The sequence below is a fragment of the Talaromyces atroroseus genome, assembly GCF_001907595.1.
Source record: "Talaromyces atroroseus strain IBT 11181 chromosome Unknown scaffold_2, whole genome shotgun sequence".
In the NCBI taxonomy this organism is placed as follows: domain Eukaryota; kingdom Fungi; phylum Ascomycota; class Eurotiomycetes; order Eurotiales; family Trichocomaceae; genus Talaromyces; species Talaromyces atroroseus.
Window position 1 is genome coordinate 1,365,043 of NW_017971434.1, and position 21,890 is coordinate 1,386,932.

The 21,890-nt window shown below is 46.7% G+C and overlaps 5 protein-coding genes across 5 annotated transcripts, besides 2 other annotated features; 2 read left to right on the top strand and 3 right to left on the bottom strand.

Moving 5' to 3' along the window:
- Positions 1-101: 101 nt before the first annotated feature.
- UA08_02610 (hypothetical protein) lies at positions 102-3,329 on the bottom strand (the record flags this gene model as incomplete). The annotated part of the gene is made up of 9 exons (XM_020264671.1): positions 102-674; positions 760-828; positions 886-1,129; positions 1,181-1,250; positions 1,815-1,910; positions 1,974-2,261; positions 2,318-2,451; positions 2,512-3,117; positions 3,196-3,329. 9 exons carry the CDS (start codon positions 3,327-3,329, stop codon positions 102-104), a joined length of 2,214 nt encoding a protein of 737 aa, XP_020122035.1.
- Positions 3,330-5,526: 2,197 nt separating this feature from the next.
- Positions 5,527-5,622: a repeat region (Identified by RepeatMasker using a combination of RepBase library and repeat library created with RepeatScout).
- Positions 5,623-5,804: 182 nt separating this feature from the next.
- Positions 5,805-5,990: a repeat region (Identified by RepeatMasker using a combination of RepBase library and repeat library created with RepeatScout).
- Positions 5,991-7,476: 1,486 nt separating this feature from the next.
- Positions 7,477-10,010, bottom strand: UA08_02611 (Protein sip5; the record flags this gene model as incomplete). The annotated part of the gene is made up of 2 exons (XM_020264672.1): positions 7,477-9,585; positions 9,648-10,010. 2 exons carry the CDS (start codon positions 10,008-10,010, stop codon positions 7,477-7,479), a joined length of 2,472 nt encoding a protein of 823 aa, XP_020122519.1.
- Positions 10,011-11,106: 1,096 nt separating this feature from the next.
- Positions 11,107-12,819, top strand: UA08_02612 (hypothetical protein; the record flags this gene model as incomplete). The annotated part of the gene is made up of 1 exon (XM_020264673.1): positions 11,107-12,819. One exon carries the CDS (start codon positions 11,107-11,109, stop codon positions 12,817-12,819), a length of 1,713 nt encoding a protein of 570 aa, XP_020122518.1.
- A 2,155-nt stretch (positions 12,820-14,974) lies between these two features.
- UA08_02613 (hypothetical protein) lies at positions 14,975-16,795 on the top strand (the record flags this gene model as incomplete). The annotated part of the gene is made up of 4 exons (XM_020264674.1): positions 14,975-15,047; positions 15,106-15,471; positions 15,538-15,594; positions 15,669-16,795. 4 exons carry the CDS (start codon positions 14,975-14,977, stop codon positions 16,793-16,795), a joined length of 1,623 nt encoding a protein of 540 aa, XP_020122517.1.
- A 590-nt stretch (positions 16,796-17,385) lies between these two features.
- On the bottom strand, positions 17,386-19,959 carry UA08_02614 (hypothetical protein; the record flags this gene model as incomplete). The annotated part of the gene is made up of 1 exon (XM_020264675.1): positions 17,386-19,959. The coding sequence occupies one exon, from the start codon at positions 19,957-19,959 to the stop codon at positions 17,386-17,388; it is 2,574 nt and encodes an 857-aa protein (XP_020122516.1).
- Positions 19,960-21,890: the final 1,931 nt, after the last annotated feature.

The following is a 21,890-nucleotide window of genomic DNA, read 5'->3' on the forward strand; positions in this document are numbered from 1 at the left end:
CTTTGACTTAGTATTATTACACACGCTACTTAATCCAGCACAGCTAAACCAGGAAATAGACACTTTCAAGCTTCAGTGCAAAGTTCTAATCGGATTGGCGTTCATATGCTGTTTAACAGCTCCATTGCTTCATCTTTCCGCAACTGGGTCGACTGGACTTGGTACTGAGCCAGCCTTGGGCCGATTATGCTCGGGGCATTCTGAGCATACCGCTTGATGGCAGCAATGGCGGTACGAAAGCCAGGAGAATCCGGACTCTGGAACTTACACATACCTCTGTGATCCGCTGAAATCCCACATCTCCCCGATATCGAGTCCAGCATGGGCGCAGCACTTGATTCCTCCACGATGTAGTCTTTGGTATATTTCAGGTCGGTTTTCAGCTGCTCCCAGAAAAAGTACATGTGAAAACGGGACATCAGGGGGGCAAAATCGTTTGTAATGTTCTGAAGCGTCTCGGAACCATCTTTTAGTGCTTTGATGAGTCCTGATTCAAATTGTATGGCCCGTTTGGGGACGATGTTGGACGCAAGCTTTTGGAGACCGTCTAGTAGGCGGGCTTTGCTAGAGCCGTTGTGAGGCGTGCCGAAGAAGAGAATCCCATACGTACACAAATATAGGGAATGTAGGCGTGCAGATCTTGGTGATGAGCGACTCGCAGAGAAACTTAAGGCCTATCGATACCCGGATCAAGCGTCAGAAGCTCATCATTTATAGGCAGGCTGTAGGGTATATATGACGAAAAGGAGTAGGACATACACGTTTCACGATAATTCCACCAAGTGAGTGGCAAACAAAAACAATAGGTCGATCAGTAGCATCTTCGAGCTGGGACCTTGATCAGTTCCAATTACAGCAGGTTTTGCAGGAAATAGGTTGACTTACCTCCCTATCCGCCAGGAGATCTTCAACCAGAGTCTGAGCGTGTTGCAGAATTCGATCAGAACTTGTAGACTTCCCAAATAGGGATGTAATATTTGCATTGTAACCCCATGTCAATACACGAGCGTTCCCGACGAAGTGTGGCAGGAGGTCCGGATGGTTTAGCCAGCAGACTCTCTCGGAATCATTGCTCGACGACGTCCATGTCTCGAAGGCGTCACCATTCAAACCATGGACTGCGACTATGCTGGCAAAGATGAGCGATTACTTGACGGAGTGCAGATAATTTGAGACTTACTCTATTTCCGGTGTCTTGCCCTGGCATCTATACAGCTCGGTGATACCAACGGTTTGTTGCTTGGACATTTCTTATTGTTGTTGGCACAGAAAAAAATCTTCTATAAGTATGAGAGGCAGTAATTTGAAAAATACCAAGGTAAATAAATGCCAGCGACTGAACCGGGGGGGTTATTGAGCAGTAAATCCCTGTACGGGCCATGACTCAGAACAAGGCTATGCGCATAACTAGCCCCGTTATTTGTTTCACGTCGATTTGATGTGCAGGGTAGTATTGGATGCTATACATTGTCCTGAGGTACTATCTATTTTCGGACACGTTGAATGCCCTAGGTGCCGGTATGGTTTGGTCCATGTAGTTTCAGGGTCTTGGATAGGTTTCTAAGAATAAGTTACATACAATCATATCGATTGGTTCCCTAAAAGCTTTCAAATCATACAACAAAAAACCGCAATGTAGAAGAGCTCCAACGACTGCTGACCAGCAACAAGCCCTCTAGATAGAGTTTACATTCAAGGCTCAAATTGTATACGACATCCACCACCAAGTGACAAGACTAGAGTCATTTTTTGCCTTTCATAGGTGATCTTTTCTACCCCTTCCGTGTGATGTGAAGAATATCCTATCCACTTACGTGTTTCGTGGCCTGAATCAGGTGCAGCTCGTAGATTAGGGAATGCCTGTAAGATTCGCACGATGGTGTAGGAAGCTTCAATGAGGGCAAAATCTTCTGTAGTTGGAAAAATCAGGTTAGCCATAGAAATTACAGAGTGCATGAATGAGACAAACATACGTCCTAGACAAACTCGTGGGCCTCCATTGAAAGGGAGGTACCCCCAAGACGCGGTAGTCTCGTCTTTGAAAAGTGGTAGATTCTCTTCCCAGCGTTCTGGACGAAACTCTTCTGCGTCTTTGCCATAGAGATCCTCCCGGCGATGCATTGCATAAATACAGAAAGCAACATTTTCTCCTTTTCGAATAATCACCGGTGATAGACCATCCGGTCCTCCGCCTGTTGGAAGGATGGTCGTGCGATGCGCTGTTCTAGTGTTTACAGGAACAGATGGATATAGCCGAAGAGCTAGAAGTTATTTAATCTTAGATATCTTATTAAGTCAGGACCAGGAATTAGCTCACTTTCTTTAAGAATGTTTGCCAAGTATGGCATTTTTTTTAGATCCTCTCGTGTTAGACCGTCTCTTTGCCCTACAGTATGCGATATTTCGTCTAAGAGACATTTCAAGACTCTTTGGTGTTGAGCAAGCAAATGGCTATTATAGAAACAGTATTAGAATGATGTCTAGGGGAAGGAACTGATAGAATTCGCTCACAAGGTCCATGTCAATAAGCACGCAGTCGTATCTCGACCAGCAAGTAACACGTTAACAAGCTGGTCCCTGACTGCCTTTTTGTCATTGTACTTTTGTGCAATGGTATTGAAAAATAGGTACCGAGAAGCTTTTCTGGAATCTTTCTGGGCCTCTCGCTGACTATTTTCTATAATATCATCCACAAAATCATGGACAGTTGCACAGGAGCGTTGAAATTTTTGTCCGCCAATAAGCCAGTACAAGTCTAGAAGACGAAAACGCTGAACAACAAAATTCTGAGCAGTGTCAAAGTTCTCTGCAAAATCCTTGGTCCGAGAGATACCTTCTTCCTTTTTGAGAGTATTTATAGAGGCTCCAAAAATAAGTTCCGTCGTGGTGTCGAGAGTAAGCTGGAAAAAAAGAGGCTGGAGATCAACAGGCTGACCGTCCTTTGGGATTAATGCAATCAAATCATTCACGTGTTCCCGGAAAATATCAAGGCCTTGATATTGCTGCCGTGTAAATTGTGGCCGGAGAAGTTCTCTTGAATGCTTCCACGCAGCACCATCCTGCGTAAAGATGCCGTCTCCAAGTAATGGGAAGAAGATTTGACGGCGTAGGCCAAAACTGAAATCTATCAAATATAGTTAGCAGAGTGATTATTAATTTCCATTCTTTATATGTGCGATTAATTGAGGCACAAACCAGAAAGCTAGGAGCCATGCACCCGGATGCTCAATGGGCCAGGCTAGATCTGGCATCTGTCTACAAGGCTCAAAATCAACTGGATAAAGCTGAATCCCTAGCTCTGGCAGTCTTGAAGGTGCAAAAGGATACATTGGAGGCGAACAGTCCGCATATTCAGAAAACAAAGGACCGGCTGAAACAAATATATCTAGCTCGAGGCAAACAGGAGGAAGCAGAAGCCCTCGGCATACTCAGCAAAGAAAGCGACACTATACCACAGCAGTCTTCTGGGAGATCTGCCACGTTCTGAAAGTGAATCCATACCCTTGAGGCAAGGATGAGGCATCTGTCATAGAAGATAGAACTATATACTTCCAAGAAATCACAATTGATCATCTTTCGCAGTAGTAAGTTGCGGCCAAGATGAAAATGACGAGGTTGGCCAAAGGGGTGCGATGGTAGTTAAGGAAACTTTCAATACAATTATATTATTCTATATCCCAGAGAAATCACTACATGAGCAAGTAAGCCACCTAGGTACGCAGATAGAGTGTAAAATTACCCGATAGGTATACACGTATAAACTGTATACAATAAAAATAAATCCTTTTAGGTATTGAACACTTAGTTACGATATTGCATATGGAGGTTCCTATGCCAGTGCAGTGGCCGCATTTCTTTATATTATAAATCCTGAATTCAAAAATTTGTACTGTGCTATCAAAAATTTTTTGGTATTATTTTATATAACTACATAAAGAAAGACTGGCGTACCCCTACCTACCTCCAAAGCCTAAAGGACCTCAATTCTAGATATTACTCGTTTAAAAAACTACTATGAAAGGGGTAAGTATTGTTCATTAACAAAACAAATATAAAAAAGCTCCAAAAACAAAGTCGGAGCCATACCATCAACGCGCGTTTATCATCTAGATGTAAGAATTTGTATACTCTTGATCCACAAGATTTCCTCCAAGATTTTCAGTTAGGGATCCCAAAAAGCAGGTCACTATTCTTTTCGTAATATAATTCAAAGTAATGAATTGTAGGAGTAGTAGGATTCACAGTTTACATAAGATATGAAGGTCACTATTAGATATCATACAAAAAATCTCTTATAAACTCTAGCAACGTTAGATTAATACTTTTTTAATAAATACACAATTTAGAACAGATCTTTCAAAATTAATAATACTTTCAATATGCAATCCACATCATTCTGGAAGTCACTAAATGCAAAGCTATTTTCTATCATACTGATTAACGGGGATGTAGTACAGTGTCAAAATAATTTAATTTACCAAGTACAGTGCCTTAGAGCCTTTTTTGCTATCATCTTCCATATCCTTCTCTCTAAAGTGGGCAGAGGTGTTCTAATATGAACATAGATAAAGCGGACTGCATTATATAAGAGATCAAGCTATTCCTTGATTGTCTTATATATCCTGAGCTTTCTTCATTGAGGAAATGAATTCGTTGATGAACTATAATCTCAATGATACCTTTACTGTGAGAACCTCATTAAGCAAACTGATCATTATTAATACTAGCTATTGGATCAGGATAAATGGGAAACATTTGGATTTGCGGCTCTTCGCTTTCCTTAAGATCATTATTCACGCCGTATTATTGTTACTGAGGATATTATTTAAGGTCATTAAAGCCAGTCCTGGGAATTCCTCATCGCAACTTGCCTTTGCATGAGCCTTTTCAAACCATAATGAGCAAATTAGCTCTGCAGTGGCTAAATAAGATGCGACTAATCTGTACAACATGCCAGTGACTGTTTATCTCTATTGTCATTAACCAGTATACTCAGAAGGAAGAGTTCCACCGTACCTGCAAAAGCAGCAGAGGATTTTGCCTCGCCGATTATAACTCTCTGCCAGATAGCGACTATTCGTCAAGTCGAGCTTTTTGTACCTCAAAGAAGAGATTGAGATTCTCGCTGTCGGTTGCTATCTCCAGCGTAGAATTGTGCGAGCTTAGCCCACTGTGAGACTTGTTATTCGTTGGTAGGATCCTGCAACAGGTCTTGTGTTGAATTAAGCTGGATGGGCTCGGGCTCGGGGTGGTTCTTTGATAGCTCCAATCGAGGTGCCACGAAGGATGATACAGCCCTCTCCGTCATGAGATAGAAACATCTGTGTTTCATTATCCTGTCTCGAAGCTTAGACGCTTGTGGTGTCCTAGACAGTCTTCTTCGTGTGCCATCCTTTCCAAAACCTTCACTACCTCTCGGCGGTTCTGCGCAGCTCTCTTGAGCAGGTCCAAATTGGGAGTCTGTTTGAGAGCCTGAAGATTCCGACTAGTACTAGAATCTCCAGGATTCTAAATAGGTTCATAATGACGGAAAATAAACCAGTAAGCCATCAAAAAGGGACCCCTTCATGGGGCTTCTGGTAATACTCATTTTATGTGTAAATAATGCCGTATATTCCGCTGCCAGTTCCTTACAGTTACCAGTAGTCTAGTACTTAGTAAAATGTATGAGGACTGTTCTTGTTGGTTCACCTGTAATCCGACAACCCCCCTGCGCTTATCCCGAATAAGCTCCGATGAGGTTATTCCCTAGGGCTAGGGCAAATGATCACATGACTGGCTTCCTCGTGACATTCAAAACTGTAGAAAGTGTGAATTAGTTCCCAGAGGATTGGAGTAGGAAGAAAATATAAATCTCATTAGAGATAGTTAACTAGCTGTGACTAGCTAGCAACATTCTGATGGGCTTTAGCTGCTATTTGACAGGCAAATACAATTTTCTAGTACGTTCTGTTCGATCCCCTTATAACAATCCTCTTACAGTATTCCTTGCAAGGACAGTAGCCAGAATATCGCTCGCCAGACTGGCATGGCATTGTATTACCTTTGCTGCCTATTTCCTACTAGTTGGTTTCCCAACATCAATCACCGAGAGATTCAGCTTGGGTGTTTCTATAACAGCTCATATTCTACCTGCAGCCTTGCCATTATGCAGCTTCTATTAGAAAGAAAAGAACAAGTCATTTGATACACATTAAAGACCCATCGACCTCATCCCGGACAGCACGCCTAAGCCCCAATAGCGACGACAACCCGCACATTCTTCTGTGCAATGGGCGAAAATGTCATACGACCTGTCGAATATATTCCAGCACAGGATTATTTCGCCAGCTGTGGCCCAATGAGGATTGAAGCAGCATTTACATTCCCTTTTACAGCATCCACCTCTCGTTTGACAGGCCAATGTCTATGGTGATTGGGTTCTCGTATCGGTCTGACGAACCTATCATCCTAGCGGACTAAGATCAAGTCCGCAAGACGCGATAGCCAGCCGAGCCCAGGCTTATTCTTGCAGCCATTACTCCTGGACAGTATGGTCATCCTCCTACTGGAGAGTATTCAGACTATCGGTATCGTCGTTGTCATCAACACAGACCACGAGGTTTTGCTATTCTTGTTTCCGGAGCCGGTCCATCTCCTTCAAAAGATAAAGATCTGGCGTTGAACAAGCCAGTCGATCACGGTTCTCACTCTTTACATCCCACTCGCGTATCCACTTTGGGTTTTGGCTATTCTCTTCTTTGTCGAGTAGATCTTGAGGACCCTCCTCAAGGCAATAGTGGACACTACGAGGCAGATGATCTCTGCGAGGACATTCTGTTTGTCTTCGTTCAAGTATGCGCTTTGCATTTGTTTCTGGACCCTTTTGGGGCTTTCTTATACTCATGATTGCCTTTGGTTGCCTGCACCGAGCTGAAGGTTGACTATGTTCCAAGGTTTTCTCTCTTGGTTGCATGTCCTGTTTGAAACAGAATATAAGCACACAATTACGTCTTTAGAGCAAACTACTCTTCTCTACCTGAAATTTTAAGCATTTTAAGCTGATTGACACAGCTGCTGTCGAGGTATGGAGTTACTTTATTCTATAAAAAAAATATCACTGAAATTCCTATATAATCTGAAACCGAGGTGAACCTATAGTATGCATCCATTTAATTCAACATCACCCAATGAAAAGAAAAAAAAAAGAAAAAAAGAAAGACCAAAAAATTCTGCTACACAAACGCAAATTTGATCACATCATTCATCAAATTTCCTGTAAAGAAGAATACGACAACGGCAAATAAGAAAGAAATAAAGGCCACCCAAGAGAAAAGAAAGAGCAGTGTCAAAAATGATTGACGAGAGAAGGTACTAATAAGGCCGTTATCACGTAGGAGAAGGGATCCAAAGATTGAATGAAATGAGGTGATGTCTCGTTGAGAAGATATATTTTACAGTCCAGCTGGAAAATGAGGATTGGTTTGTAGGGATGTATCAAACGGTGGTCTCGCGAGAAACTTCTACTGAATGAGCATTAAGTTCCTTAGGAGCCATGCTCGAGACATGCCCATGTTCATGTTCATGTTCATGTTCATGTTCCTGCGGAGACGTACTCTCTATCGGTGCCGTACTGTTCTCTGTTTTGGGAGATTGAGTCTGTGCTTTCGTAGCATTGTCTGTTGCTGTTGCTGAGAACTGTTGTTGACCCGCATCCTCGACGTGTTCTGCATGTTCTGCGTGCTCTGCATTCTGTGATTTTTCCTCATCGCCAATAACGGCAGTGAGACTTCGGAAGTTGAACATTGGCTCTGCAGCTGCATTAGAGGATGATGCGGTAGGATCTGAGTGATCGCCCGTCCCATTCTCCGCGAATGAAGACGATGTCGACGATGCACTTGATACGTGCCGCAGGTGTGAAGGCCGCGGTTGCTCTGTGGGTGAAGCCTGTGGAAGCGAGTCCAAATCAGTACGATTGGCAGCGGGTTTCTGAGAAGTCGTGCTGGGCTCGCCGGCATCTGTTGCTTCTGTTCTAGTCACAGTAGGAAGAATCGATGACACGCGATCAACCTTCTTTCCTTTACTGTCCGAGTTCGTTTGATCCTCCCCAATAACCGATGAAGAGCTGCTATCCACCCGACTAGGAGTACCACTACTCAGAACAGCTAGACTCGCCTGACTGTTGCTGTAAGAGGCATTTTTTCGCATCGACTTTTCGGCTTTCTTTGCTTCCTTCTCTTTCTTCTTGGCTTCTTTTCGCATTTCTTTTTCTTCCTTCCGCCGCCGTTCTTCCTCGCTCGCCAAACTCATCCTGATAGCCTCCATCATCATCATTTCTTCTAGGTCATCAATTCGACTGCGTCTAGAGCTCTCACGTGGAGGAGCCAATGTGCTGGATTCGTTGGCATGTTCACCGACAACTCTGCGTTCCGACAAAAACGCAAGTGCATGAAGAGCTGGCGAAGGGCCGCCCTGAGGTCGGTTCGCCGGGGTTTGTGTGCCGGAGCTACCACCGCCAGCAGCTCGTCGCAGGACTCCGCGGCGTCCAAAACCTCGAATTTCAGAACCCGAGGAATTCATTAGATAGGCAGCTGTATGCAAGGCAGTAGCTGCCGCTGACCGACGAGCAGCATGCGCTCTCGCATTGGCCAATTTCTGGGCCCAATCAGGACGGACTTTATCAGTAGTAATGACGCTTGGATCACTAGCTGAAAGTGACGTGGCTCTGCGGCGTCCAGTGGGCGGTGCAGGAGATGCCATTGAGCCAAGCGAAGAGCTGGAAGACACTGGAGAGGCAGCTAAACCCGAAGCAAGGCCGTTGGGAGCTGCATATACCAACCCTCGCCGGAATTGCGGTGGAGCATAGGTGACACCAAATTCCGGTTGCACGCAGAATGGGCAAGCAGAGGGCTCAGACACGAGCTGTGACTCTTGCTCCGTTCCGTCGCGTTCTTCGCTGGCACTGGGGCCACTTTCCCTGTCAGCATTTTGGCCCTGTGATTCACCATGTTCTGGTGGGTGCGGGTCTGGTCGCTTGATCTGCACAAAACATTCTGAGCAGATTGGTTGGTCACAGCACCGAGTGTGATTGAGGTAAGGTGGATAATAGAGAAAACAAATAGGGCATTCACTAGCATCTTTGTAGAGATAGGCCTCGATGGGCTGCCCATTGACAAAGGGGTCATGCGGTATCATAAATTCTCGCGGAACTGGCTCCGAGACTGGGCTGTTCTTGTTTGAATGTGTTAGGGCAGCTAAAGTCTTTGCTCTGCTGCGGAAAAGAGGCGAGGTAGACGTGCCGGATGCAATTGGGGGAGGAGATGACGGTAAAGATTGCGCGGGACTCAGCGTAGGTAGAGCTGCTACCTCTGAATGTGCAGATGACGGTCTTGCGGATGTGGGAACAGCCAAAAACTGTGTGTTCTTCTCAGAAGACTGGCTGGCATCCGCCGTATTTTCTGAAGGTACTGTATACTCCAATTCAGGCGGGATCTGGTCCGGTGGAGGAATAGGCAGTCCCCGGGCTGCTGCCATGAGTTGATGCTCGGTCCATGATTCCGAAAAGTCATTTAGTCCTCGCCAAAACGGTGCTAGTCGTCTTTCGATCTGCGCTAATGGTTTAGCATACATGATTCCTTGTCAAGATGTGAGAAATAGGCTATACGCACCATGAGCTGACGGACTACAGCTTTGTTAAAGTCCTCCGCACCAACGTAGACACCCTGAGTGACCAGGAATCCCCCATCAACATGTTCTTCTTTCATACTCCTCTCCCTCTCTCGCAGACGGGCGACTCTTTCCCTTTCCTGGCGTCGTGCCTCGCGATCTTGTCTTGTTTCGCGACGCTGCTCGTGGGCAACAGCATCACGCTCAGCCGACCCACCGCCGAGGCCGAGGAATGAGAGGTCCGGTCGACTGGAGCGGTGCGACCGAGAACCATGATATGGCGAGCGACCCTGATCGGACAACGATCTGTTTCTATATGATGACGATAAGGGCGGGCGCGCCTCCTTGGTCTGTGAATTTCCCATGGCGAATCGAGAAGCAAAGCCGTTTCCGTGCTTTCAAAGGGCGGAAGGATACCTGGAAAACAAGCCCGTTGTTCGCCCTGTGGAGGAAGAGCAAGGGTAGCGAGAAGGCTCTATTGCGAAAAATCACCATGTGTACACGGGGTGGTGAGTGACATTGATCGGCGAGCTCCCTGCCCAGGCGGGATCGTGGGATCGTGGGATCGTGGGATGGACGAGGTTCGTTAGAGAGTGGCCATGTGTGAGCGAGTTGAGTGAGCTGAGGTGAGAGAGCAGCCGCGGGCTGGGGCTGGGTGACTAAGGCGGGCTCCTCCACTTGGCGCTAGTCCAACGTAATCGCGGGCTGGAGCAGACTGGGCTGTTAATGTTTCAGTCGGTGGCGGAATGGCCGGATGCGTGCGAAAATCTTTGATGTCTTTGTCGCACAGGCCGGGGGGAAACACTGAAGCGAGGACGACGGAGGAATGTGGTATCTGAAAAATATCCCAATATGCTCCTGGAAGACGAGAAGGACCCAAGCACGCGGATTTTAAGGATTTAAGGCGGGTGGGGGCCCTGGTTGGGCTGGCCGGCGGCGATAACAACAACAACAACAACAACAAAGAGCAGCGGGAAATGGATACACGAAATTGTGGTAGGACGGTATGCTGTCTTGAACGCCTAACTGTACGATGGAATAATAACTAAGGGAGAATAGCAAACTTGTAGCTTGAAGTCGGCTCCGGGAGGCAGAGGAGAGACAAATGAATCGCGGCGATGTTAGTGCTCACTGCTTAGTCTACAGCCGAGGCTGACTCGGTTGACTTGATATTGTTCTAGTTAACTTACTACTTACCCTAACTAGCGAATACAGAAGATGATCAACTTTGTGATCATTCTGTGCGCATCAAAACGAGTGCTTGACGTCAGGCGGACGAGACCCGTGATGAGATAAGCTGTGGCTGTACAGGGCTCGGCGCCTCACCGCCTAGCGGGCCCTGTGGCTAGTGCAAAAATATTCTGTTCGTTCGTCCTGCATAAACAGATTCTTGATTTTATCGCATACAGCTTTCTTTCCACCAGAGGCGGCAGGAGACACAGAGACAACCAATATGCTGCAATGACCGATTCCATCACCCGCCTCCACATTTCACCTCTATCGCCCGCTCTGCTGGACTCGATCCTCGTGCCCTCAATCCGTCCTTTAGCGACCGATATCTCTTTCCATACTATCCCCACATTCCCCGAAAACAACTACGGCTTTGTCAGTCTTCCTTCCATGGAGGCAGACAAGCTCAAGAAAAAGCTCAATGGGTCCATCTTGAAAGGCAAAAAGCTCAAGGTTGAAGCCGCCAGGGCTGATCCAAGCAAGAAGAAAGCCCGGGTTGACGACGACGACGCTAGTGAAAAAGTACCCTCAACCAAGCTGAAAAAAACATCGAAACGCAAAGCGGAAGACAGTGTGCTTGATGGATATGAGCTACCGGCAGACAGAAAAGTGAAACGAGGGTGGACGGAGCCTGCGAGCGCCAAGAAATACAAAAAACAGACCAAGGCCGAGAAGGAAGCTAGAATAGCTAAACCGCAGTCCAAATCAAAGTACACGGAGAAGGCAGAGTGCTTATTCAAAATCAAAACGCCGCCAAATAAGACGCCCGATGCAGCATCGAAAAAGAACGCGAAGTCTAAAAAGCCCAAGGCCCCAAATGAGGTCGTGGTCCATGAGTTTTCACAGACGATCTCGCATCCATCTTTTCTGAAATCCACGATGGGGGAGAAGCCGGTTACTGCGGGCTTTGAGGAGGGTAAAGGATGGGTTGATGAAAATGGCAATGTTCAGGAAGTAATAGACAGCCAAAAGACCAGAACGGCCGACTATCACCCAGGGAAAAGAGACGGCGCCAAAGAGCGAGTTGCTGTCAAGCAGAGGAAGAAATCTCCCTCCCCTGTTGCTGTGTTTGAATCTGGAAAAGAGGACCAAGACTCGGACTGGACTTCGTCCAGTGGCCCCACGGATAGTGAGAGCAGCGACTCCGACAGCGACTCTGACAGTGATAGCGGGTCGGAAGCCTCGTCAAGCAGCGATGCTTCGTCAATAAGTAGCCACGAGGAGAAAGACTCTACTTTAGAGACGCAAGTGGATAAACTAGTCACGAAGAAGGAGACTGTTAAGAGCGATGCCAAACCAGAAGCAGAAGCGGAAGATTCAAGCAGCGGCGATGGTGAAGATAATGATAGCTCCGGCGATAGCTCCGAGGCCGACAGTAAAGCTCATTCACCAGCGCCTCAAGCTACTGAAGTCACGACGGAGACCAAGGATGTGCACCCCCTTGAAGCTCTCTTTAAACGTGCGGGTCCAGATGAGAAGCTGTCTCTGGATACGGGCAACACGTTCAGTTTCTTTGCAGGCGATGACGACGATATCGAGGATGAAGAGGAAGTCCCACCCGAGTCCCTCGGACCACTAACGCCGTATACGAATCGGGACCGTCAAGTTCGTGGCGTGAGAAGTGGCGCGCCTACACCAGATACCGCGGTTTTCCCTCGTCATAAATTCCTATCGTCCGCCCAAAGTGACGCGGACGAAGATGAGGATGAGGATATGGAAGATGTGGATGGTTACGCCCATAGCCAGGCACCGGAAGCAACACCTTCCAAGACACGAAATCAGTCTTCCTCGCAGCAGCAGCAGCCGGAAGAAAGCGACTTTGTGAAATGGTTTTGGGAACACCGCGGAGAAAATAATAGAGCTTGGAAAAGGAGAAGACGAGAGGCTGCGAAGGACAAGAGACAGCGCGAGAACCGGCGCAAGGGTTTGAAGGGAAGAGGGTAGACTATAAATTTATATACTTATCGGTCTGTTTTAGACGTTTAATCCTTCATAATTAATCGGTGTCGATATGGTTGTCGGCCTTTTAGCTTTGGTATGGCATCACGTGACCAGATAAGATAAGTGAGCTCCCGGCATCAGTCGCGAAATGAAGCGTCGCATCAACGTCAGGCGAGCACTGCGACGTCGTTATACTATATGCCTATCTCAACATGATAGGATATATTCGCCTTCTACAATATATACTATTCCTGAGTATATTCTCAAGTATCACAGGAGTTTTAGCTGCGAGTCAGTCCTCCCTCAAACTTTCCAACTGCAGAAAAAAGCAGGCTAACTTCTTGATGGGATAAATAGAGCCATCGTCCTTCTGCAAATGCACCTGTTTTTCAAATAGCACAATCATCGAACTTCGCCCGATAGACATCAGCAAAGAACTTGGAAATGGATTAACGAGGCGGACAACCGAATGGCTAACAACACTCGACGAACGCGCCCCCGCCACTGAGGCGCAGGAAGATAACGATAAGAGCAATAACAATAACAATAACAACAATAAAAAAGATAGAGCGTTGACATGCAATGACTGCAATCGCCGGTTCTGCCTCGATTACAATTTACCGAAATGCAAAGGCGCAAAGGAGGATGATGTTATTGCGACGTGTTTCCGTATGTTTATGATCTGCTGTGATCCCCCTTTCGTTTTTCTTTATCTTCGACTTCTCTTCTCTTATATATGGCAGAGAATCCATATTGTGATTTCTTATGCTGATGGTTCTTATGGATTAGAACGAGATTCGCGAAAGGACGAAGCTGTGGTTATAATTTTTATACTTGCGACAAGCGGTTTGCTTACATGGGCTGTTTTCAGACCTTGGGTTCAGGGATGGATCGAGGTAAGGGTCTCACAAAGAAGAAAGTGGGGAATGTTTCCGACTGACGCTGTGATTTGAATGCTAGGCTGTGAAGGAGCGAAGGAACTACATACCGGTCTCGCATGGCGATGGGGATCGATGATAATAATATGATAGTGATACGATAAATTGTCCTGTATAATATGAACTATCATGTCTTTCTACCTCCCTGTTCGGCGAATGGAACGGACATGATGATGTTTGTACTTTTCTGCTAAGGGCTCGACGGAAATGAACGAACGATTGATGCAGTTATATCTTTCTGGCGTAGCACAGATCATCGGTGATAGACGAGAGAGCGGTCAACGGCCACCATGCAATGAGATGCACAATCTTTTTTCAATCATCACTTGTGTATGTAGAGTACATAGAAGGCATACGAACGGTCAGTAAAGATTGGAAAAGCCAAGTCCGGTCAAAGAGAGTCAAGAGACGAAGTCGGTTTACCGTTTCCATACAAAAGATCCGCAGCGAATCAGCGGCGGATTGAGGGTGGTCCCGGCGCTAAAATGGCGCCAAAACGGCGCCAAGCGGGCGCTAGTCTGTGGTGTTTCTCCTCTCTTATCAAAGAAGAATTTTTTCTAACCCGCTCGTTTTGCGATGTATTCAGTACACTCCTACGGAATATGGATATGCGTGGCAGTTTCACTTGCACCTGTAATAGTAGCTTTATGCCAGTTCTTGTTTATAATACGTGAAGCATGCAGGTCTTGCCGGGTCATATGCAAGGTGCCCTGGCTGTGGCACAATTCCGAATCGAGACTCGCAGCGTGTAAGAGCGAACAAATGTAATTTTTCATGTACGGAGTATGGGTGTTTGTATGCTTCCAAGGTTATCGCTGCATGTGGGCCCCGGCGCCTGCTCCCCGTTGCCACTGCCGTCTCCTGGGGGCGTTCCCTGGAACACAACGTCTGGACCGGAACAATACTTTTCTCGCCCTCTTGTCCTTCTTTTCTCTTCCTTCTCTCTTTATCGCGCCAGGTACTCTGCATCTGCAACAACGGCCACAGACCTTTTGTTTTTATCAATAAGCAGAGACCAAAGCCGTTTGCGTGCTGTGTCCTGCGTAGAGTCACAGCCAAGGCAGCAAGATCAGGCTGTACAGCGGAACATCTAGGGAAGGCAGCCCGCGCAGAAGAAGACCAATCTTTTTTTGACAAGAGAACAAGTGAAGAAAGGGACTTTTCTGCGTGGTTTTGCGGGGAAAGGAAGTGGTAAGAATCGTTCAAGTGTCAAAAGAATCATGGTATCAACGCCACAGACAAGATCATTTTCGAACGACGATGCCTTTCCGTGTCTGCAGCTCTTTCTCTTGGGTGAGTTTTTATCTTCCCTGCTTGATCCATGAAACGCATTATCCTGACTCGCCCCCAGCTATCTGCCGTGTGGCAGAACCGATCGCGCTCACCTCGATTTTCCCGTACTCATGGGTAATGGTGCAAGAATTCCACGTCGGCGGCCCAAACGACGCCTCCTTCTACGCGGGAATCCTAGTCGCCGCATTTTCCATGGCCGAGGCTTTGACTGGCATGCTTTGGGGAGCGCTATCGGATCGCATCGGTCGTAAACCTGTACTTTTGCTCGGCTGCGCTGGCACCATGCTTTCGCTGTTGATAGTGGGATTCGCTTCGAGTTTTTGGGTAGCTCTCCTTGGTCGAATCATTGGTGGTGTGCTTAATGGAAATATAGGCGTGATTCAGACCATGGTTGGTGAGCTTGTGAAGCGCCCTGAACACGAACGTATGTCTTATCATGTTTACCACTCTTGACATTTCTGGGATCCTCATGTACTAATACTTTTTACAGCTCGAGCATATGCAGTCATGCCGTTTGTTTGGTCCATCGGCACTATTCTCGGACCTGGTAAGTATTCACATACTGATGGACATTCGTATCCCTACCCCACCCTATTCTGGCTAACAACATTGAATTATCAGCCGTTGGAGGCTTACTGGCAAAACCGGTTGAAGGATTTCCGTCTGTTTTCTCACCCGATGGGTTATTTGGAAGGTTCCCATTTTTGCTTCCTAACCTCTTTTGTGCTGGACTTCTCCTACTCAGCATCATTGGAGGTGCGTTTCTCTTGCAGGAAACACATCCTGAATACCAGACACACTCCCTGTCACTACCGTCAGAATACAGAGCGAATGTCGAAACACCTTTGATGGCAACAGCTGGTGCCACAGCTAACCCCGGGGTCGACCTCCGCGCCGAATCCTATGGCACATTCAATGAAGTCAATATACTTACAAACGAACATTGGCAACTTCATGCCGAGAACTCCAAAGAGAGGTCATCATCGCGGCAAGATGAAGTAGCCTTTACTTCACAGGTTGTCATGTTTATCGTTGCCCTTGGGGTCTTCACATATCACTCTATGACTTTCGATCATCTGCTCCCAATATTCCTCCAAGACAAGCCTCAGGTCGATATCTCTCCGCGCTACTTCCTACATATTACAGGCGGCTTGGGGCTGTCTACACGGACCGTCGGATTTATCATGTCTATCGATGGCTTGATGGCACTTTTCATTCAAAGTGTCATCTTCGCTCCTCTGACTGACTGGTTGGGTGTTTGGAGACTATTTGTGTTGGTGACCGCCCTGCACCCAGTGACGTACTTTATCATCCCATTTTTGGTCTTCCTCCCTCCAAACCTCTATTTTGCCGGCATCTACACCTGCCTGGCAGTCCGCAATATTCTTTCCATCATCGCTTACCCAGTTCTTCTTATTCTGATCAAACAGTCCAGCCCGTCTGCATCATGCATGGGTAAAATCAATGGACTCGCAGCTTCAGCCGGTGCCGCATGTCGTACAGTTGCTCCTCCACTATCTGGCTATCTGTATAGTACAGGGACAGCAATTGGATGCAGTGCTATTGCGTGGTGGAGCAGCACACTGATCGCGATGGCTGGTACTTTCCAGCTCTGGTTTATCAAGCGTCGAAAGGACACCGTTACAGTGCGATCAGCTGCGCCGTGTTTGGCTGCTGCTGGTCCTCCTGCCTCCGACAGCCATGCGCATGAAGTGATTCATGTGATGGTTGGCGAAGAGGACTATTAACGATAATATAAGTATACAGAGCCTCGGAGGCATTGTTCTATTACATTGCACGTATCGTTTCTTTACGCGATTATGACTGCTGCTCAATATTTGCTTCTCTTGTTCTACGCCCATACTCAATTCTGTCTTTCTTTCCCTCTTGCGTCTTGAGCGAGTGTAGGCATTATATCCCTGAGCTTTTTGGCTTCTGTTGTCTGTCTGATAACCACATAATTTGCGGCATTTTGGAGCAAATCTGTTTATGCTAGTTTGATAGATGTTGTCTTGGAAATATCAGCGCGGAGTTTGGTTTCTCCTTTCTTACCAGCGTATACTAACCTTAAAAGATAGATATGCTGATAGATAGATAGGGATCTGAAAGATCAGGAATGTCTCGCTAATTATGTCGTTCATGTGATTCATCATTCATTTCATCGAAGTAGAAGTGGTATCATCGTCATCAAAACGAAACACAGACACACAGAAGCAAGTAAAAGAAAAAAAAAGAACAAGAAAAAAAGGCACCGTATAAAGAAAGAAAGTGAAAAGCACTCTGCCGCCCAAACCTGACTAACCCATTGATTTGAAAAGATAAGGGAAAAAGAAAATATCTACCTTCCTCCCATACCCATGCGTTCAATCGAGCTCATAATCCCACTTCGTCCCGGTGTCGCAGTAGTACTACCAGCCGAAGACGACGGCATGGCGATTGAGCGCCCATTTCCACCACCGCTGTTGTGTCGCGTGTGTCCTCCTCCACTGCTACTGCTACCGCTGTACATGCTCAGACGGCTTCGTTTTTCGTTGTTGCTATTGCTGCTGTTACCGGATGATGGCGGGCGGAGACTGCTGGTAGTGCTGGAGCGACTGATGCTGCGTCTGAATGTGTTTGGTTGCTGGGCTTGGGTTTGGTCATCCTTTTTATGGGTATTGTTAGAGGATGAGGAAGGGGGGGCTTCTTGTTCACTCGCAATATAGTAAGAGGATGAATTCGAGACTTCTCGTGAGTTTGCAGAAGGAGGAAGAGGAGCGGTTTGAGCTTGTTGTTGCATGGCCAACCACTCATCAACAGCAGCGACTAATTCGCCCTTCTCGGAACGCTCAACTTTCAGTTCCGCATGTAATTGCTCGTTATCCTTCTTGATCACCGCCAACTGTTCCTCGAGGCCCTTGATTTGCGCACTCAGAACCTTATTTTCCGTCTCAAGTTCTTCGTTTTCGCGTCCACCCCCGATGGCGGCGCTTAGCACGCTCATGTTCGGGTTGATGAGAGGACCGGACATGCTTGCATCGCGCTCCGTCTTGAGTCGCTCAACTTCTTCCGAGGCTTCGCGGAGTTTGTTCTCGGCTTCGCGGACTCTTTTTTCCCATCGAGCCTCATAGCTCTTCTTCAGAGCTGCTACTTTCGTCTCGTGTTTGCCCTTGTATAGCGTGTGTAGTTCGCGTGCAACCCTTTCCACGGCCTCTTGGACTTCTTTTGCAGACTGCTCTGCTGTCATCATTCCCTGATTGCTGTTGTTTCCATAAATGTCACCTTCTGATGCTGAATTGGCGACGGGGTTGGCGGCTGCCGCCTTTTCAGCAGCATCGAGTTGGCTTTCGAGTTCAACAATTTTGCCTTCGAGTTGCTCCTTGAGTCTCTCCGCTTCCTCGTTCTTCTTGGTTAGGCGTTCCCGTTCGCATTCCCCGTCGATTATCTCCGCTCTAACTTCACGCAGCACTGTCTCCATTTCTTTCCCGCGTCGCTCCCATTCAGCCTGTTCCACTTCGAGAGCCTCCTTCCTAATAGCCTCGTTACGGACCTCCTCAAGTGCTTCCCCCACGCGACGTTCTGCATCGGCCACGGCTTGCTTCAGGCTAGATACCTCGGCTTCTTTGCCACTGACGGTAGCCTTGAGCGAGGAAATCTCGGATAGAAATCCGGACTTTAAGGATTCGAGCTCGCGAGGTGTGATAGAAGGAATTGACATCGGAGTTGCCGGTGGCGGAATGTCAAAGTCAAGCAGATTGTACTTTGCAGGGCTGCGCATAGACTCGCGAGGTTTGAAAGGCGATCGCCGTCTAGGAGACATTGAAGCTCGGTTTCCGGACATCGAAAAGCGTTGCGACACTCGTTGAAAATAGTTGACAGAATCAGAGAAGTCAAGGAGATTCATGCTGTCGTCGTGACTGGGGTGACCCCTCCTCTGCGGAGTTGGAGAGGTATCGGCATTATCGATGAATCCTCGCCTATGCGCCGTAGCCGGTGTAGATACCTTCGATCGTCGAGCATAGGCGGGAGTTCTGGAGACTGCAGGTGACTCTACAATTTTCTTTGTTGGCGAAGCTCCCAGTTTAGCAAAAAGGGTCATGTCGACGTTCGGAACGGCCGAAAATGTGCTGAAGCAGGTATCGTCCATTGGATCGTTGTCGTGTGGATCATTATTATTGATCTTTGCGTTAGGCTCATCGTCAGAGACAAGGTGTGCAACAGTGCTCATTTCTTCGTTAAGCCGCTCTTCCATAATGCTGTTACCAATTTGCGGGGTTTCCATCGGTTTTGACTCGTTCTGGATCACACTATCACCATCGTCATTTTGGTCGTCACAATCATAACTCTTGGCGGCAGCATTGTCAATTTCGGACATTTCAGGTGCAGTTTCGTAGGCCTTGCTCTGTACAAAGTTTTGCGCGTTGTGATCAAACTCGCCGTCAAGTCGGTCTTCTTCGTCGATATAAATTTCCGGACCCAGCTTTTTCTCCGGCAACGTCCGCCGCGATGTCGACATTGTCATCGCCTGCAATCTGTTCATATCAACCGTATCATCGCGGGCGTCAATCTGGAATGGTGAACTCGGTGGACCGGCATTGAGGTTTAGGTCTTCTGTCATATCACCATCACCACCACCATACTCGGTAATACTATTACTGCTGTGGGCAGCAGCAGTAGCAGCAGTAGTAGTAGCAGAATGTTTCAATTCATAATCATATGTGTCATCATAGTCATCTGCACTTCCATCATATGAGTAAAGAGCCCGTTTTGCAGGCTTCGGCGAAGCGTTCTCTTTGTCGTGCTGGTCTGTGGACGACATTATCTCATCGATGCCTCGACGACGTAGCACAGTAGACGGCGTGACATGTGCAGCAGGAGATGAATATCGTACGCGAGAATTGCCATGTGATGGCGACAAGGGGGAAAGTGCCATGATTTTGGCCTGAAGGGACAAAAGTGATTTGTGAAGACGCACGAATGTATTTTGTTTTTGTTGTTGATGATTTTCGTTTAGGATCGGTAGATTTGACGTCGTTGCCGGGTAAACAAAGCTAGTCCTGAATCGGCTAGTCTTGGCGGGTGACTGCTGCCTTCCTATTCAGGCATCCACATATTGAAGTTCGTCAATACTATCATTCTTCCCTCGATACATCGAAGTTATCACTTAACCTTCTTTATGACAGCTTCTAACTTGTCGTAGAAGCATATTAGTATGCGCTCTACCTACAGACCTTTGTAGTGATTCATTCGTCACAACCTCGTTCTTCCATCAGCCCTCATTACTTAGCCTTCTACATGTCCTATTGCTGTCTTCTATAATCGACGAGGCTCTCTAGTCTATATCTATTTACTCTTTGTGGCATTAACATGTCGAGCATAGAAGACAGTAATATGGAATAAGTTATCTCTATTTCAGTTTCTGCAGTGCCGATTATTGATGGCTATCGATCAAACCCACCAAGGCTTCATATCGGTTATAGTCAGAGTTCGAATGAGCACTCGATTACCTACCTAGACAGGTAAATAGCGCATAGATTTCTAGCGTGGTACGTCAAAGCCCTAATCTAATCCATCAACCCCATCCAGTATCATTGTGCAGCCGAACTTCTATCCTTTCTCAGAACTACAATTGCTCAAAATCTATGACCCCGCAGGATTTCTTTGCCTTTTCCGTCTTTTCCCTGTTTTCCTCATTATATTGAGTCATTGAATGACTCAACGTCCGTGTAAGTCGTACTTCGCGTCCATCAATCATCCCGTGTGTTTCCGAAACTCGGAAAGTAGACAAGACATATCTCTAGTTCTCCATAGCAACTAATTAAAGGTTTTATGTGTCAAGTGGTGTGATTGGCAGTGGAGGCAAGACTAGGAACAATTAGTTAGAGACTAGGTAGGCTCTTTTTGAGTCTAGGCTTGACATGTACGGAGAATTCCCAAGGGTTTGTGGTTAGGTCTTTGAGCAGTTTAGATAACTCCATGACATGACAACACGATTGTTGGATGCATGCATGCCTTGGATGACTTATAATGAATGATACTGGGTTGTTTGTATGGTTTTCCTTCTTCTGCGGCAGCAATTGTAACATTTTTCTACAAGAAACGCCTAACAGGTACATACAACCCAACGCACGCACTGTCTACAAAAGCTAGGCATGCAATTGTCAACTCGGGCAGTCAACCGACATCTGCGTCCTGCTGCAAGGATCCCCTCATTCATTGATATGAAAATTATCTCATACAAATATTAATTCCACAGAGTAAACTCTCTTTGCATAATACATATTCTAAAAATGTCCGTGTTCCAATCAAGTGCGTAGGCAGACGACCCAAGCCGGAATCTTCCGTGCCCAACCCCAAATACTCCGTATTCCATAATCTGGAGTTGGAATCTCCACTGCGGAGGGAATTAACTAATGCCAATACGTACTGATCAAAAATACGTACGTAGCTACCAGTTAATGGACTGGAGGCTTGATCTAGATCAGCAGTTGTTGATTGGATCCGCAGGTGTGTGTTAACAGATGAATCGATTGAGACTCCTATTCCAGAATCTGGTCAAATGGAAACCATAAATAACATTTCTGACATTTATCTATGGTAGATTCACGCAACGGTAAGCAACACTATAACATAGCATCTCTATCTATTCGCAGTAGGAAGACTGCGAAAAGCGGTGATTATCTATGAATCTAGCATATCTAATTGGCCGATCGTACTTTGAACACTTTAGAGGCCTAAGCCATGGTCATGGGTCAGGTATTTGCGTTACCGGGGTTTGCCATGATCCAATCACAATTAAATGCCGCACGCTTAAAATTACAAGCGGTTGCCGCTCGTGGAATCAAAGATTAGATAATACGTACA